Below are 17,326 nucleotides of genomic sequence, written 5' to 3'. Positions count from 1 at the left end.
GGCATGGGTTTTTTCACCGTGGCGGCATTTTGGCGTCAGCTTGTATCTTCACAGTTCCGTGGTGGAAATTCGGCGGCAGCTCCCTTCTTCAGGCAGCAACTCGGCGCGCTGCTTGTGGCGGCAAAAAGTGTAGAGCTGGCCCTGTGTGGAGCTTAAGTGGAGAGAAGGCACTTGTGCAAGCCCTTTGCACATAAGTGAATTTCACTTGTATGTCTGCTGAGTGTTTGCATACTGGATGCTATCTTCAGCTGTGCTGCTGGATTTATGCTTGGCACAACTGGAAAGGTACAGAGGAAGGCAAAGGTGGCTCTATGTTCCTGGGAGCAGCCGGGAGCTACACCAGCCCCAATTAAAGCAGCCTTGAACCAGCTAGAACATTCTCCTACAGACAATTAAGCCCTCTGTGGACCAGTGGAGTACACTGGGCTTCACTGCCTCCTCCAGCACTGGAAAGCCACAGCTCCCAGCTGGGCATACAGCTGGGACAAGGAGAGGTTTTATAGAAACGCAGGATTACCCCATGTTGAGAAATCCTCATCAGCCTCCTTGGAGAGGCTTAAGGTCATTTTGTGCAGCTCCAGTAGTTCAAAGGGACCGTCCCAGGTGCAAAGAATCTGATCTACTCTGTCCCTTTACTTTTTTCATTTGTGCATTGTGGCAGGGCACTGCTGGGGAAGCCTCAATCAGCTCTTGCCACTCCAGCCCCAATAAAAAAAATATTTTTGGGGGGGAAATAAATCAACAATTGAAATTCATTTGTAAGTGTTTCCAAAAATTTCAAGCAGTACGAGACAGACTTGCCAAGACACCTACTCTTTCTTTTGTTGATTATGAAAGAAAGCTGCTGGGTATTTCTATACACGTCTATAATAGAGGAATGTTGAAATCAATGAGCTGTATTGTCAGGCCTATTGACTCTTCCTTCAGTGAAATTTACACTTTTCTCGGACATAAATGTTTGCTATACATTATTACTCCATCAATTTGAGTAATTCCAATGCTGCCGCTGTGTCTGCTTTTTTTTGTTGCGTTTTTGGTGTTAATTTGATTAATTGTGTGAGGGGGAAGAGATTACATTAAAAAACAAACCTTTTTCAGTTTACATTAAAAAACCTTGGAACAAAAAAATAGGTATTCATTTGCATTCTCATTCAGTTCTTCCAGTCATGTGACAATTTTAAAGAATCAGAGTCACTTTCCTCTAGCACAGAGCAAGGAGCTTTATTGGAAAACATATTATCTCTGTCTCTGCTTCACTGTAGAGTCTCTGCCTAGAACTTCACATAGCTCTTCCAGGCTTCCATCTATAGATTGAGCACACACACACTTCCCCGATCAAGCTAGCTAATATGAATCCAGATGGACTTTACTGTCCCTAACTCATTCAGGTAGTTTCCCTAATGTGTTCAGGAAATTAATATTTTTAAAAGTCTCTAATGATCAGTCCTTTCATTTTACATCTCTGTGCACGGTGTACAGGAGTATCCAATGTGCGCAGCTGTAAAATCAGCCCACAGACTTTTACTACATAGCTTACAGCTGTCCTCGTTTTCATATAGAAGTATGGGGCAGAGAGATTATAGATCCCAGCATTCAATCTAGATCTGAAAAGCCAGGCCACATTACACATCGGAACTTGTGGACCCCTTAACAGCTACATCTCTATGACCACTATGCATATTGGGTGTTTTTCTCATTTAAGCAAAGTTTGGGTAATTTGGGCTTAGTATATATTTTCTTATAATTTTTGTACTGAAGTCCTGATGACTTTCAGCAGCTGACTCATCTGCTTTGCTTGCATTTGTTTTATGGTTGGCTTCTAGGATAAACAAAGGGGGGTTACTTGATTTGCTGTTACTGTTGGTTTTTATCATCAGTCACAGCTAAGCTCTAACACCTTGCTACCCTGACCTCCATATGCTTTCCTATCACAGATGAGGCCACTGCTGACATTACAGAAGATTTCATTACTGATAATAATAATGCCAAAGGTGAATTGAACAAGATAGAGGGTGAATGGCCAATGCAACCCTTAGAGGCAAAGAAAGCTCCTGCAATTAAGAGTGTTAACGGTAGTGACACACATGGTAAGTATGTAAAGTTATGCTATGCCATGACATTTCTTTTCAGATTTGCAGTTTATGTACCAAGACTTCATACATTTTACATCCTTATAATCACAAATAATTGTTTCCAGCACATCACAATAAGACAGAGCCAAATGCAAAAAACAGAGAACACAGAAATGTTGCATTATTACTAGAAAATGTGACATAGGTACGGGAACTATTAGTGTGGATAAGATTCATGGTGGATCTTTCAGTTTGGTGGCCAAACCAAAACACACTAAATATAAAAATAAAAATTGTTTTGGGTCAAGCAAAACATTTTGTTCAACCCAAAACAATTTTTCACCCTTTTTTAGTTTAACTTAGCTCTCAGAGTTTTCTTTTTTCTATTTTTTTTAAGAAATCTAGCTAAATTTCACAATGAAATGTTGTTTCTATATGTAAAGTTGAAATGTTTTATTTTAAAAACATCAAAACACTTAGACTTAAAAAAAAATTCCTGAGAAAACCATTCACCAAATTCAACCCAAGTTTGGGAATAGTTTTGGTTGACTCAAAACTGTATTATACAGTGAATAAACTATTCATCCAGAAAACTTTCTCCAGCTCTGGATGGGTTAGCACTGAAATCTCTATTCATGCCTATCGGAGGGACTCCACTTTTGCTGGCATAAAAAAATAGACAAAGGCACTGACGTCTAATAGGAAGTTATCCTAGTCATGGGCTGCCAGGAGTCTTCTCCTGGAGTCCATGTCCAGCCCCAGAGTTATGCAGGAGCTTCAGTCATGCAAGAAATATGGACTCAAAGCATATATTAAGAATCTATTGTGGATTTTTTTTGCCACAGCCTATAATTGGAGGGGGAACATACATCTCCCAAAATCTTTGTTCCTTCAGCAGACATAATGCCGCCAGGAGCAGCAAACGTACACTACAATGGACACTGCTCCACCCTTAACATGGGGAATCCTTCACTCCCCTTATGCTGGCATGAGCCTGCAGTTTGGTCCGCACCATTTTGGGACTTATAGTACACTCAAGAAGCAGAAAGATGAGGTCTGTGACTGGCTGTTGTTCAGGGGTTCATGTGGGAGAACTGTTTTTTGTGTCCTCTTACCCTTTTGTGTAGTTGTACAGTGGTAGCCACTATCCAAAGTAAGTCTACACATTGCATTAAAACCACATAAATCCATAAATATTTCAGTTTACTTTGTACTAGTTCTTTTGCAACCAATGTGCAGAATTAACACTGAAAATATTTGATTGTCATAATCTAGAGCCCACTGAAGACAGTTTAAAAAGAAATACAACCACCATTCAGACTTTATACATCCTTTGTTATCTCTGTTTTAGGCCAGATAACTACATATTGCCAGGTAACCTCTACTATTATTTAACTCTGTACAAAATTAAATGAATTTAAAGAGTCTTGTGTCACATAACGGACTTTCCTGGACAATTTCTATATCAGAACCATATGCAGAACTCTACAATATATTTCTAAAGGTAATGTATTACCTTTGCCAAAATATGGTTTGCCAAATAGATTCCAATGATTTTTTAAAATATGGGATATCTGAATAATGCAGTTTCTTACCCTGTTAATCTTTCACTTATGCTGAAAATTACAATTTCTATTCTGTCCATGATAAACGCCAAGCAACTCTGAGTAATAAACTTTAAAACACATAATTAGAGGACTAATAAATCTTGCTTTAATAAGAAACAGATGTTCTGATACATTGTGCCTTCAGGACATTCTTATGTTTGGCATAAGATTTGGGAAACATTTGATGTTAATTATATTTTAAAAGAATAAAAGTAGTGTAAAGCCTTGGCTAGGCTTATATAGTCACTGTTTCACTTTTAATAAAGATTTAATTTAATAAAGAAAAGTTCTTGGATACTCTTTTAGGTGTCAGAGCTCCTGAACGACCTGCCAATAGGCCATGCTTCCCTGGGGTCTTATGTGTTGATCGTAAACCTCCTGATATTGGGTACATTTGTGGTCGGTGTCCATCAGGCTTTTTTGGAAATGGACGAATCTGTACACAAACTCCTAGACCAGGTACTTTTTGGGGTTTTAAAAATGTTTTTTGAGGTAAGGTTATGAGAAAATGTAAGCTGTGGTGGTGTAATACTATGATATACCATATTTCTTTTTTATGTATAATGCTCAATCAGTCAAAACTTTTGAACAATAATTGGCAGAGTAGCTAGAAAAGTGTCACAGCCAGAAATATTTGACTCTTTCTGAGTGGAGATAACCCAGACTCAGCAGGCTGTCTACAACAGTAACAGTTTTGTGGTGAAGGACTTCATGGGTGCCATGGTAAAGAAGAATCACCCCACCTTTATTTCTAACACAGGGCCGCAAGCATAAAATTTGTGCTATTATCAGTCAGAACAGCACGATTTGTGCCAATAGCACCCTACCCTCCTTCTTACCTGCTTCATTGGTTACAAGACATGCATATGTCAAGGTGACCTGTAAGGGAGGAGGTAAGCAAGGAGGCATGTATCAATAGCCGGGGTCAAAAGATAATTAAAATGTCCAAACAATCTTTCAGTGTGTGTTCCATAAGCTGAACAGTTTTCTTCCTTGCAGCTTTCTGAAACTCAGTTGTTCTTGGAGGGTGGGTCATTTGAAGAGGTTTTCTGCTGTGATGGAAGCAAAGATGGACCCTAACCTAAAACAGGAGGAAACAATAGTGCATGTGACCTCGCAAGGGGTTCAACCCACCAACCATCCATCATTAGATCTTGCTTTCTAATCTTAATGAAATTTACAAAATCCTCTCTAATCTCTAAGAACAGTGAGGATACTTTTTCTTTTCGTATTGCTTCCTGCCCAGAATGTGTTTAAAGAAGTCATGTTTCATTGAGGATCTTTTTAAATTGCGTTAAGTCTTCAAATTGGACTCTCCTGATTTTCAAGCTACCCTTCAAGCCTCATTCTGGAAAACCACATTTCTGTTACAAATCAATGAGCATGTCTTGTGTGATATTTTAGTGAACATTGTCAAGAAGGAAGCAAATTTGCCAATTAGTGTAGGCGTCATCCAACCACTTTGAACTGCATATTGATTTTAGCCAGTTTTCTGAATTTACAGGTAACAAGAACAAAACCAAACATCTTTCCTCTTTTCTAGCAATGACTATGTAAGTATGGCAGTATGTTACTAAGTTTGTCAGAGTCACAAAGTCAGGTATTGATTGTTCTATAACTTGATGAGGCCCTGAATGCAGATGAGCAAAAAAATAAATAATTGTGCATATAAATAAACTAACCTTTGCATTGTTGCACAGAAGTTCACCTTGCTGTGCTAATGAAATGTTAGGATACATAGTCTATGCCCTTAAGGTCATTCAAATGCCATTGCATAGGACATACATTCTACAGTCTAGGTATTGAATTGATATTGGTACAAAATATTGATAGGGTAAATCAGATACGCTTCTTGCATTGTACTTATAGAATTACTAATTGAAGAAGTTGTGTGTCTTCTAAAATGAACACTTATCGAGGAGGTACAGTTTATTATGATTCATGCATGCAATTCACAGCTCCAAGGAAGATTAATTCTAAAACTAAAACGCTTCTTTTAAAAGCAATTTTTATGTCAGAGATTGAATAAACCTGGGGGGAAAAACCTTTAGGATTCTGTGGTAAATAGCCTGAGTATTTTTTTTTTGGATGGGGGGGAAAGGGTTGCAAGATGATTCCTTGGATATGTCCAAACTTTAAACTGGCCCGTTTTATGTAAACCATTTGTGAGAGAGTCTTTACTTCTCTCCTCAGCCTCCTGCTCCAGAATAGGAGCCCACTTGCTTGTTCCTTTCCATTTTAGCAGTCAGAATATCTTTTAAAATGTTGACCTACAGTTCTAGCCTTTTTCATTGCAAATGCGCGTGCCTGAAGTAGGCATTTATGTCAAAGTGGCCTGATTTTTCAAAGATTGTGCTACTCAACTCCCATTGAATTCCATCAGAGCTGTGAGTGCTCAATCATTTGTTCATAATTCCAGGGATTTCACAGAGTTGTGTGTATTTCTCGTGCGCACTGGAGAAGGGTAAATATGTTTGCCTTTGCAGACCACATGAACCACTACTTCATTCCTTTGTGTTTTTGTTGTATCATTTATCTAGATTTTATTGTCAACCCAAGTGCCCTTGTATAGCTCTACAAACATGTATATTTCAAGGTAAGAAGAAAGCAGTTTGCTTTAGTATATAGGAGAAAAAAGGAAATAGCTACAGCAGCTCAGCTGAGGATAACAGACATCAAACAATTAGTTTGTATTTGTGTCTTAATTTATATCCGGAATGCAAAGCTTAACTTTCTTGCGCAAATGCTCTGTGATTTAAGCAGATGTACCATATAGTACTTGATGTTTAAAAGATACAAAAGCTTTCAATTACATTTATGTACATTTATGGATTATGATTATTATGAAATCCCCATTTGAATAACAGCTTCTCTTCCTTGTAACTATTGCTGTCATTCATTCAACAAAACATACAGAATCCTCTCCGAGTTGCTAAAGCGCTTGAGGAGGTATTGAGATTTTGTACTGGTTGTTTCCAGGGCCAGAAATTTTAATCTAAAGCTCTTTTTGCTAATTCCCATTTTCATCTTTTGCTGGACGGTTTTGACTTGTATTATATTCAATTGTCATGATTTAAGGATTAAGGGATAAATATGTTTTGATACAGAAATTGCAGAATTGCCCATCTTTACTAAAATGCCTTGGTACATTAGCTGAGGCGAAAAGATGTTATTTCATGCCTTCAGAAAATTGTGTCTTAAAACAGTCTCTGATGAGAAGACACACATTCATGTCTTTCCATTGCGATTTATAAATACCAAAGTGCCATTTACTGACCACTGATTTGTGGTAAGAGTTAATCTAATGATGTACTCAAGTTACAGTTAATTCCTCGGTGTCACAGATCAGTTTCTGAGCTGAATACAGGCCTAAATCTGCTCTCACTTGCACATTTTTATAATGGTTTACACCTTTAGTTTTATATGTCATTTACACCTACTAGATTTCAAAGCAGTAATTCTTGATTCATATCACTTATATATAGTCATGCCCCGTCTCAGAAATTGTATGAGGTTTCATGCACTTGGCAAAGTTTATTGCTTTTATTAAAAAGGAATGTCTGTTTTCTGTTTTTAGGCAAAAAACAAAACAAGCCCGTATTTACCCCAAAATAAACAAATTGGTAACCTAGGATTTTTTATTTAGTAGTAGTATCAATATCCTTTTTTTTTTTTTTTGCTAGCAGTGTGATGAAAAGGAAAGCCTAAGGCATTTAGTCCTATTCACTACTGCTAGTCACTGTTTTCTGCTTTGGATAAAATATCTATCACTCCTTTGGTTGGGAGAGGGGGACATATTAAATGAAAACATACAGTATCACAGGTCATATTACTGGCATTCTTGGCTTCACAAATAAGACAGCTGACGTCCTACTGTGAGGTAGCAGTGGCATTATTGGTATTGCATGTTGCAGTAACTGTGCTAGTCAGATGTTACCGGTGTTTGTTTAGTCTGGTTTAATCAGTCAGAGTCACAGCAGCCCTCATCTATCTGCACTTATTCCCCTTATACATGGGGGGAAATTGTGTCACAATGGTTTAGTGACCTGCTCAAATTCATACAGCATAATGAATGAGAAAACTGGGGTTAGAATTCTGAAGTCGCTAGCTGCCTGTGCCATGCTCCATCTTTTAGACCCTTTGCACATTATGCTTAGGGTTTGCCATTTTGCTAAATTCAACCCATGGGACAAATTTATGCACCACAATCTTTTGGATTGTGTTGACACATAAGGGAATGGGACAACATGGTAACAGAAGCATTGTAACATTGCATCAAAAACGTCACAGTAGGATGGCATTTAATGGAAATGATTGTGAAGGACTCACAGAGCATTCAGTGTGGGATGCAGGATAACCCCAACAGTATCAAGAAGATTCTGGAATTGCTGGGGTGGGTGACAACTCTGTGCTATCAGTGCTTAACTGCTTGCAGCTAAAAGCCATCTCCTATTCAGCTGTTAGGAAACTGAAAGATCTGATAGCATTTCCATTTTTCTCCTTTTTAGTAATACTCACTAAAATACTAGCTATTTCCAAAAGATTATCAAAGGAAGCTTCTATAGTATATTCTATGACTCAGATATACCACCCTAAAGTATACACAGTGGGAAGAATATGTTTATATAATTTAAAAGAAAAATGGTTTCCAGCTTTGCCTATCCATATACTCTATCAGTTAAGTGCTTCCAGCCCAGATGATATATTTTGCAAATGATGTAACTCAGCAATAGGAGACCAATGAAGCCCAAGTCATAAAACCACCAGGGAAAGGACAAAGCTATATGCCATGAATAATATTTACATTCAATCAGAACATCAAGTATAGATTACATTCCTTTCCTACCAAGACCATGCCATTTTTTTGCTTAAGCAATCACAGTGCCATCATGATTCTTAAGCGGTAATAATAACAACTCAGCCTCCAAACAAATAATCTATAGAGGGCAGAGGCCTTGTAGTTTGTTACAGTGACAGAACTGAGAGCCAGATTATTTTCTTTTTTACATTTTCAAGCCCCTTTAATCATATAGTAGTAATATCAGGCAGCTTTTTAAAGGGAAAAGTTCCTGTTTTCATAAATATGGTAGAGTTGCAGTTTTGTTAAAGACACTTAAAATTACAATAATTCATATTGGGCCCTATTGAAGTCAAACAGGAGTTTTGCTATTAAAGAAGAAATAAGAACAGCACAGGAATTGTTAAAGAGAAAGAGGTTATAAACATAATACGGATGGGTAGGGCTTAATGTGAAATACCTAGATTCTCTGGAACCACAGTATGTTAGCAGGGGCAAAGTAGGCCTTCACGTCCAAGGTTTACATTGGCTTCCATGCAGCTTACTGTGGGTGATATTTTTTAGAATGAAACCCTAAAAATCAATGTCCTGTCTGCTGTTGTCATTATCACAAGGCATTTTTCATTAGAACAGGGGTTTGCCCCACTACCCTTAACTAAAGTTACTAAGGGCCAGGCTGTGAATGCCCACTCACACTGGTGAGCAGTTATTCACAACCGTAGTTCCATTCACGTCAGTAGATCTACTCATGGAGTGACATAATATTCAATGCAGATAAATGCATCAGAATCTGGAATAAATCGGTACATTTCTGTAGACAGATTTACTATATTTTAATGGTGATATGATTACTATACACAGCTTACAAAACACTATTGGATCTTTGTGGATGAAAGGAGATATATGCACCATAAAGTATTATGAGGATAATTTCAATTATTAAAGTGTTGGGGATTTTTTTTTAATTATTTAGGAAAAAGCGAGGGTCTAGGAGACTCTCAGAAGCTCTCACTAAGAAACATGCTCCGAGCCTACTGGTCTATCATGTGACTGCTGACAAATCACTTGGAATCTAGATTATTTAAGAGTAGCACTAAGAGGTTCTATTTACTGAATTACTGTATTTATTTGTACAGTCTTAGAAACCTAAGATCTGACACACCAAATCCAACTATTGGTTCACTAAGTTTGAGGTCCTTCCTTCAGTAGCGACCAATACATAATGCTTCAAAGGAAAGGCAAAAAGTCCCCATTATGCCTGATCAATTTTTCTCTCCACTTACTTTTATCTAAAAACAGAACGAGAGAGATTTGGCTCCCATTTGCTTGTCATTTTGGTATCAAATCTCCAAGAGGCCCCAACTTGTTTCACCATGGACATTCCTGCAGCTTTGAAAATAATAAAATCCTTTGTATCCTCCCAGAGCCTAAGAAGAGAAAGGATTACATGTAATACAACTACTCTTTGGAGTGAACCTGGAAGATGCTCTTTCTTGCCCATCTTATTATTCCCTTTCAAGTAGAAAAATATAAACACTTTCTTAAAAGGATGATATCAGAATAGACTATGTCAGTGTCAAGGATGCTGTCAGTTTCTAAATGCAGGAGTAGCTTTCACAATGAAGTGTATATTTAATATAATAGCTACATGTCCCTCTTTGAAAAATCCTTGCATTTGGGAAAAGAGGCTATTTAGATATATGGCAAACTTCAAATTCAGCACTAATGTTATCAGTTATTTATATATTTCTCAAATGGGATTTAGGGTTGTCTGGCACCAGGTTTGGATCCGGAATCTGTAGTATTTCTTTCGGTACAGCAAATTGGTAAGCTGTTGCTAAGAGTTAACATGCTAATACTGTCCATAAGTAAAAATGTCTTGTGCTTCATTTGGTTGACCTGTTGCCAGTTAATTCTAGCTAAAAACTCTATAAAAGTTTCAGTATGTACTCAGAAAAGCTATTATCTAAAATGTTCTTTTTTTAAAAGATGGTTGTCCAGATTTATTCAATTGAAAGTGATTGTGAAATTTTGGGAAATTATATAAAGGAAAAATCTCACTGAGGGCATTTAGATGTGCTCATGTGATATTAAAAGACAATCTTATTAGTCTTCAACAAGACACAGTTCAGATAATTTCTGGGCTTTCATATGTAAAGTAACTCATTTTTATGTATTTACCACTCAAAACAATGTAATTGTAATTTTAGGCCATTTACTACTTGAATAAAGTGAAAGGAGAACTTCAGTAAAATATTCAAATTCAAACCATTTTTCCTTTGAAGAAACATGAATTTCCTCTATACCCTGCTATTAAAGTTCTGAGGCAGTCTGTATGGAAACAGACAGGGACACTGCAGACAGGATCTGGGTTGATCTAAGCCACTAAGAATATATATCAACCTGTCTAAGCCAAGAGAAAGAGTTTGAAGGCCCATGAGGCATCAGATAAGAGTGCCATTTTTATTAATATTTCAGACACTCATGATATCAAGCAGAAGTAGAATATATTGCTATCTCCAGAATACAAAATACAATTTTGTTTTTTATACAGTCTCTCCTGGAAACTCTATCCTGACATTCTTTACATAGTTGCTAAAGTAATACAATTAGAGAGTTAAATAATAAATAGCAGACATTATATGTTGAGATTTGAAATGTGGTGAAGTGATGATAAAGCAGAGAGAGATACTGGACAGGAACTGCACAAGAAAAGACTCTTGTCCCAACTGTAGTAAGGTACACATAGAGAAGGCTATAACAAAGGAGCAGAGAAGGAGAAGGTCACTGTGAGAGTGGCTGGAGCACATCCAAGGGGAGTTTTGAAGTCAAAGAATACATCATTAAACTGGATCTTGAAATAAACCAGAAAGGAAACCAGTAGAGCTATTTGAGGAGAGGGAAAAAGTTACATACCCAACCAGACTAAAATATGTGGTAAATGAGTGGCGGACAAACATGGTAGGGTTCAGAGGTTTGGTTTGAGAAACATATCTATATCTCTCTGGTCTGGAATTATAACTGAAAAAAAGCTTTTAATATTTTTATACTGATTTTCATCAGAAATTTGATCTGTAAAGACCCAGCCTGTGGTTGAAAACTTAGAAAAAAAATTAAAAATAAAACTTCTGAGTCTTAAATAAAGGAACAGACCAAATTATATGTCTTTAAGGCCCACTTCTTCTGCAAAGTTGTGTGTGTGTTGATGTCAAGGTTCCTCCCCCACTCTGAACTCTAGGGTACAGATGTGGGGATCTGCATGAAAAACCTCAGCCATGACTGTCGCTTTAAACTTGTTAAAGGCCTTCTGACACTTTTCGGTCCACTGAACAGCATTTGGCTGTTTCTTTTTGGTTAGGTCTGTCAGTGGGGCGGCAATTTGGCTGTATTGCGGTACAAATCGTCTGTAATAACTGGCCAAGCCTAAGAAGGATTGAACCTGTTTCTTTGACTTTGGGACAGGCCACTTTTGGATAGCATCCACTTTGGCCTGTAGGGGGCTGATAGTTCCTTGACCCACCTGGTGTCCAAGGTAAGTCACTCTGTTTAGGCCTATTTGACACTTCTTAGCCTTAACAGTTAGTCCTGCCTCCCTTATGCGCTCAAGGACTTTTTGTAGATGTTCCAGGTGGTCTGCCCAGGAATCCAAAAATATGGCCACATCGTCAAGGTAGGTGACTGCATATTCTCCTAATCCTGCTAGGAGACCATCTACAAGTCTTTGGAAGGTGGCGGGTGCATTTCGCAGCCCGAAAGGGAGTACATTAAATTCATACAGCCCGAGATGTGTGGTGAAGGCTGACCTTTCCTTGGCAGATTCATCTAGCGGTACCTGCCAGTACCCCTTGGTTAAGTCCAAGGTAGAGATGAACTGGGCCCATCCCAGTTTCTCTAATAGTTCATCTGTGCGTGGCATTGGATAGTTGTCTGGGCGAGTTACAGCATTTAGCTTACGGTAGTCACGCAAAAACATATTTCCCCATCTGGTTTGGGAACTAGAACCACTGGAGATGCCCATGCACTTCCAGAGGGGCGGATTACACCCATCTGTAACATATCCTGGATCTCCTGTTCTATAGCAGTTTTAGTTTGAGGAGACACCCGGTAAGGTTGGACCCTAATTGGGTGAGCATTACCTGTGTCAATGGAGTGATATGCCCATTCAGTCAGTCCTGGGGTGGCTGAGAACGTTGGCGCGTAGCTAGTGCACAGCTCCTGGATCTGCTGTCGCTGCATACACCCAAGGTTCATGGAGAGGTTCACCTCTTCCACACCACCAGCACATTTCCCTTCATAGTAGACACCTTCAGGCTACTCAGTGTCATCTCCTCCCTGGGCTATAAACTGACAAACTTTTAATTCTCTGGAATAAAAGGGCTTTAGAGAATTAATATGGTACACCTTAGGCTTTCGGTTGGAGGTGGGGAATGCTATGAGATAATTAACAAGGGCTAAAGAGGTTCGGAGGGTGTTTTGTAGGTTGGTTACAAAGTCCAGAATGTTAGTTCCTGGAGAAGGTGTAAATCCCTCCCATTGCTGCTTCACCAACTGCAATGGCCCCTTAACCTCACGGCCATATACAAGTTCAAATGGGAAAAACCCTAAACTGGGGTGTGGTATAGCTCTGTAGGCAAAGAGCAACTGCTGCAACACTAGGTCCCAATCATTGGAGTGCTCATTTATGAATTTACGTATCATGGCCCCCAAAGTCCCATTAAACTTCTCCACCATGCCATTTGTTTGATGGTGGTAAGGAGTGGCAACCAAGTGATTTACCCCATGAGCTTCCCAAAGGTTTTCCATAGTTCCTGCCAGGAAATTAGTCCCTGCATTTGTGAGGATGTCGGAGGGCCAACCTACCCTGGCAAAAATGTCTGCTAGTGCCTGGCACACACTTTTAGCCCTGGTGTTGCTTAGAGCTACTGCTTCCGGCCATCGGGTAGCAAAATCCATGAAAGTCAGTATGTACTGCTTTCCTCTGGGTGTCTTTTTCGGAAAAGGACCCAGAATATCCACAGCTACTCGCTGAAATGGAACTTCAATGATGGGGTTTCAATAGTGGCTGGAGAGGGGCTTTGACCTGGTCTTGGGGTTTCCCAACTCTTTGGCATACCTCACAAGACCGGACTTAGGTAGAAACATCCTTGCCCATTTTCTCCCAGTGGAATAAGCCCCCCAAACGGTCTTTGGTCCTGTTCACCCCAGCATGGCCACTAGGGTGATCATGGGCTAAGCTCAAGAGCTTGGCCCGGTATTTAGTTGGAACTACCAACTGTCTCTGAGGATGCCAGTCTTCCTGGTGTCCACCAGAAAGAGTTTCCTTATGTAAAAGTCCTCTTTCTACAACAAACCTGGATCGATTAGAAGAGCTGAGAGGCGGTGGGTTGCTCCGTGCCGCCGTCCAAGCTCTCTGGAGGCTTTCATCTGTTTCCTGTTCGGTCTGGAACTGTTCCCTTGATCTTGGAGACATCAGTTCCTCATGGGATTGTGGACCTATGCTTTGTCCCTCTGGAAGTGATGTAGGGGATGGGGCTGTTTCCGTTGACTGTGAACCGCTCTCCACTGGTGCACTATGTTGGGATTCAGAGTAACAGCCGTGTTAGTCTGTATTCGCAAAAAGAAAAGGAGTACTTGTGGCACCTTAGAGACTAACCAATTTATTTGAGCATGAGCTTTCGTGAGCTACAGCTCACTTCATCGGATGCATACCATGGAAACTGTGTATATATAAAGTCTGCTGCAGTTGTATATATAAAGCTGACAGGTCACTGGGGCGAGGTGGGTTGCTGGAGAATGGGGTGGTGGGACGATAAGGTGTCTGGAGGGTTCTTTGGGAGGTAGGTGGGGCCTTAGGCGGCCCCCGGTAATAGGGTGTGGTCTGGGGTTGTCTCTTCTGGTCTCCGCTCCAACTGCGACCAGTTTTCTTCTTCTCTGCCACCTCCACCCATCTGGCTCCAATCTCTCCTGCCTCGATTACAGTTTTGGGCTTCCCATCTAGGATGTATCTTTCTATTTCCTCAGGAACACCCTCTAAGAATTGTTCCATTTGCATTAGGAAGGGCAAATTTACTGGAGATTCAACACTTGCTCCTGATATCCAGGCATCCCAATGTTTCACAATGTGGTAGGCATGTTGGGTAAATGACACGTCTGGTTTCCACCTTAGGGCTCTGAACCTCCGACGAGACTGCTCGGGTGTTATCCCCATTCTGACTCTCGCCTTGGATTTAAACAGTTCATACTTGTTCATGTGTTCTTTAGGCATTTCAGCTGTCACCTCAGCTAAGGGTCCACTGGGCTGCGGCCTCAGCTCTACCATGTATTGGTCAGTAGAGATGTTGTACCCAAGGCAGGCCCTTTCGAAGTTTTCTAAGAAGGCCTCAGTATCATCGCCTACCTTGTAGGTGGGGAACTTTCTGGGATGGGAAGTGGTACCTGGAGAAGGATTGCTAGGGTTTGTTGGGATATTCTGCTGAGCCTTTATCTTCTCCATCTCCTCCACATATTTCCTTTCTTTTTCCTTCTCCTCCAGTTCTTTGTCCCTTGCTTCCATAGCTCTCTTGTGAGCAGCCGCTTGGTGTTGTTCTGCCTCTTTCGCTGCCTCGCTTTCTTTCTCCTTTGCCTCCATTGCTCTCCTGTGAGCAGCTTCTAGAGCTTTTTCGGTTTCTTTCAATGTCTCCAGTTTGGCTAACTCCAATTTGTGTAGTGCCTTGGTGCCTGACATCTTTACCTCTCTGTTTTTAACTAACTTTACACCCGAGGTTTAGAAATAAACAAACAAAATTTGGCTGTAAAATTTCGCTGTGCTGGAATAGGATACCTATTCTCTGATAGTGATTGTCAGCCTACAGAAAAAGACAATTCCCTTGTCTCTGCTCTGGGCCCAAATCAAAGCAAAAAACCTCCAACTACTTGGAAACCTGCTTACCAGCAGCCCAAAGGAAAAAAAATTTTCCTTTTCAAACTTGTGCTCCTTGTAAAAAATCAAAATTCAAAAAAAAAACAAACCAACCCTGCCACTTTTGTCTCCAGGCAAATGGGTAGAATACCCCCCCCCCCCCCCATTTAGTTTTAGGGAAAAAAAAACTCTGGGTTAGAAGACTGTGAATTTCCCTGCAGGAGTTAAGTACCCTGCCTCCAGGCAAAGAAAACCTGCAATTCACAAAGATAATCCCCTTTTGTCTCTGCTTGGCCACAAAGCAGAGAAAAAACAAGCTGCTTTCAGTTTCAGCTGCTTTCTGGACTTCCTTTCCAAAGGAAAAAAAAATTCCTTTTTAAAATCTGTATTTCTAGTTCAAAAAATCTCAAATTGATCTCAAAATGATTTCAGGTTAATCCCACCTCTGCCACCATGTCAAGGTTCCTCCCCCACTCTGAACTCTAGGGTACAGATGTGGGGACCTGCATGAAAAACCTCCTAAGCTTATCTTTACCAGCTTAGGTCAAAACTTCCCCAAGGTACAGAATATTCCTCCCTTTGTCCTTGGATTGGCCGCTACCACCACCAAACAAATACTGGTTACTGGGGAAGAGCTGTTTGGAAATGTCTTTCCCCCAAAAATACTTCCCAAAACCTTGCACCCCACTTCCTGGACAAGGTTTGGTAAAAAGCCTCACCAATTTGCCTAGGTGACTACAGACCCAGACCCTTGGATCTTAAGAACAATGAACAATCCTCCCAACACTTGCACCCCCCCGTTTCCTGGGAAATGTTGGATAAAAAGCCTCACCAATTTGCATAGGTGACCACAGACCCAAGCCCTTGGATCTGAGAACAATGAAAAAGCATTCAGTTTTCTTACAAGAAGACTTTTAATAGAAATAGAAGTAAATAGAAGTAAAAAAATCACCTCTGTAAAATCAGGATGGTAGATACCTTACAGGGTAATTAGATTCAAAACACAGAGAATCCCTCTAGGCAAAACCTTAAGTTACAAAAAAGATACACAGACAGAAATAGTTATTCTATTCAGCACAATTATTTTCTCAGCGATTTAAAGAAATCATAATCTAACACATACCTAGCTAGATTACTTACTAAAAGTTCTAAGACTCCATTCCTGGTCTATCCCCGGCAGAAACAGCATATAGACAGACAGACAGAGACCCTTTGTTTCTCTCCCTCCTCCCAGCTTTTGAAAGTATCTTGTCTCCTCATTGGTCATTTTGGTCAGGTGCCAGCGAGGTTACCTTTAGCTTCTTAACCCTTTACAGGTGAGAGGAGTTTTCCCCTGGCCAGGAGGGATTTCAAAAGGGATTTACCCTTCCCTTTATATTTATGACAGTTGACTTCCTCTTTGACACTCCCTCTTCATCTTGTTTGCCAAACACAGAATGACGAGGTCTTTGCTCTGAAGAGTTAACTATCAAACTCCAACAAGTATGATGCATGGGAAAATAGATCAGATGCACATTTATATTGGCACTATATAAATAATTAGTAAAAATCTTTCTTCCTGTTCCATTCATAATTTTGTCTACCTCAGTAGAGTTTAACTCATAGGGCCTTACCCTCCTCTAGCTTATGCAGGCATAAATGGAAGTAACTCCAAGGAAGTAAATGAAGCAACACTAGTGTGAAATGGGTATAAATTAGGGCAGCATCTTGCCCCTAATTTGTCTGCATTACTACGTTCCCTGAGTCACAGAATTGTGCTTTCTGTTGCATATTTTTTGTTCCATATTGTCTTTTTCATAATGAAGTGGTTAGAAATAAGGTGACTATTTCTAGGGTGTTGTTTTGAGACTCCTCGAGTATTAAAGGGATCAGTGAGAAATAAATTCCATTCCTTCTCATATCAAACAGTTGCAAAGAATTTTCTCCAACCTTCATTCAGTATCTTCATTGA

At 39.8% G+C, this 17,326-nt stretch overlaps 1 protein-coding gene across 1 annotated transcript in view; it reads left to right on the top strand.

Moving 5' to 3' along the window:
• The window catches only part of LOC140895919 (von Willebrand factor D and EGF domain-containing protein-like), a 282,268-nt gene that overhangs the window by 128,379 nt on the left and 136,563 nt on the right, over positions 1-17,326 (top strand). The window contains 2 exon segments of the mRNA XM_073306827.1: positions 1,935-2,087; positions 3,986-4,138. Of these exon segments, the coding sequence (XP_073162928.1) occupies positions 1,935-2,087; positions 3,986-4,138 (306 nt within the window).

The sequence above is a fragment of the Lepidochelys kempii genome, chromosome 11 (genome assembly GCF_965140265.1).
Source record: "Lepidochelys kempii isolate rLepKem1 chromosome 11, rLepKem1.hap2, whole genome shotgun sequence".
In the NCBI taxonomy this organism is placed as follows: Eukaryota; Metazoa; Chordata; order Testudines; family Cheloniidae; genus Lepidochelys; species Lepidochelys kempii.
This window is presented reverse-complemented; position numbering and strand designations above follow the sequence as displayed.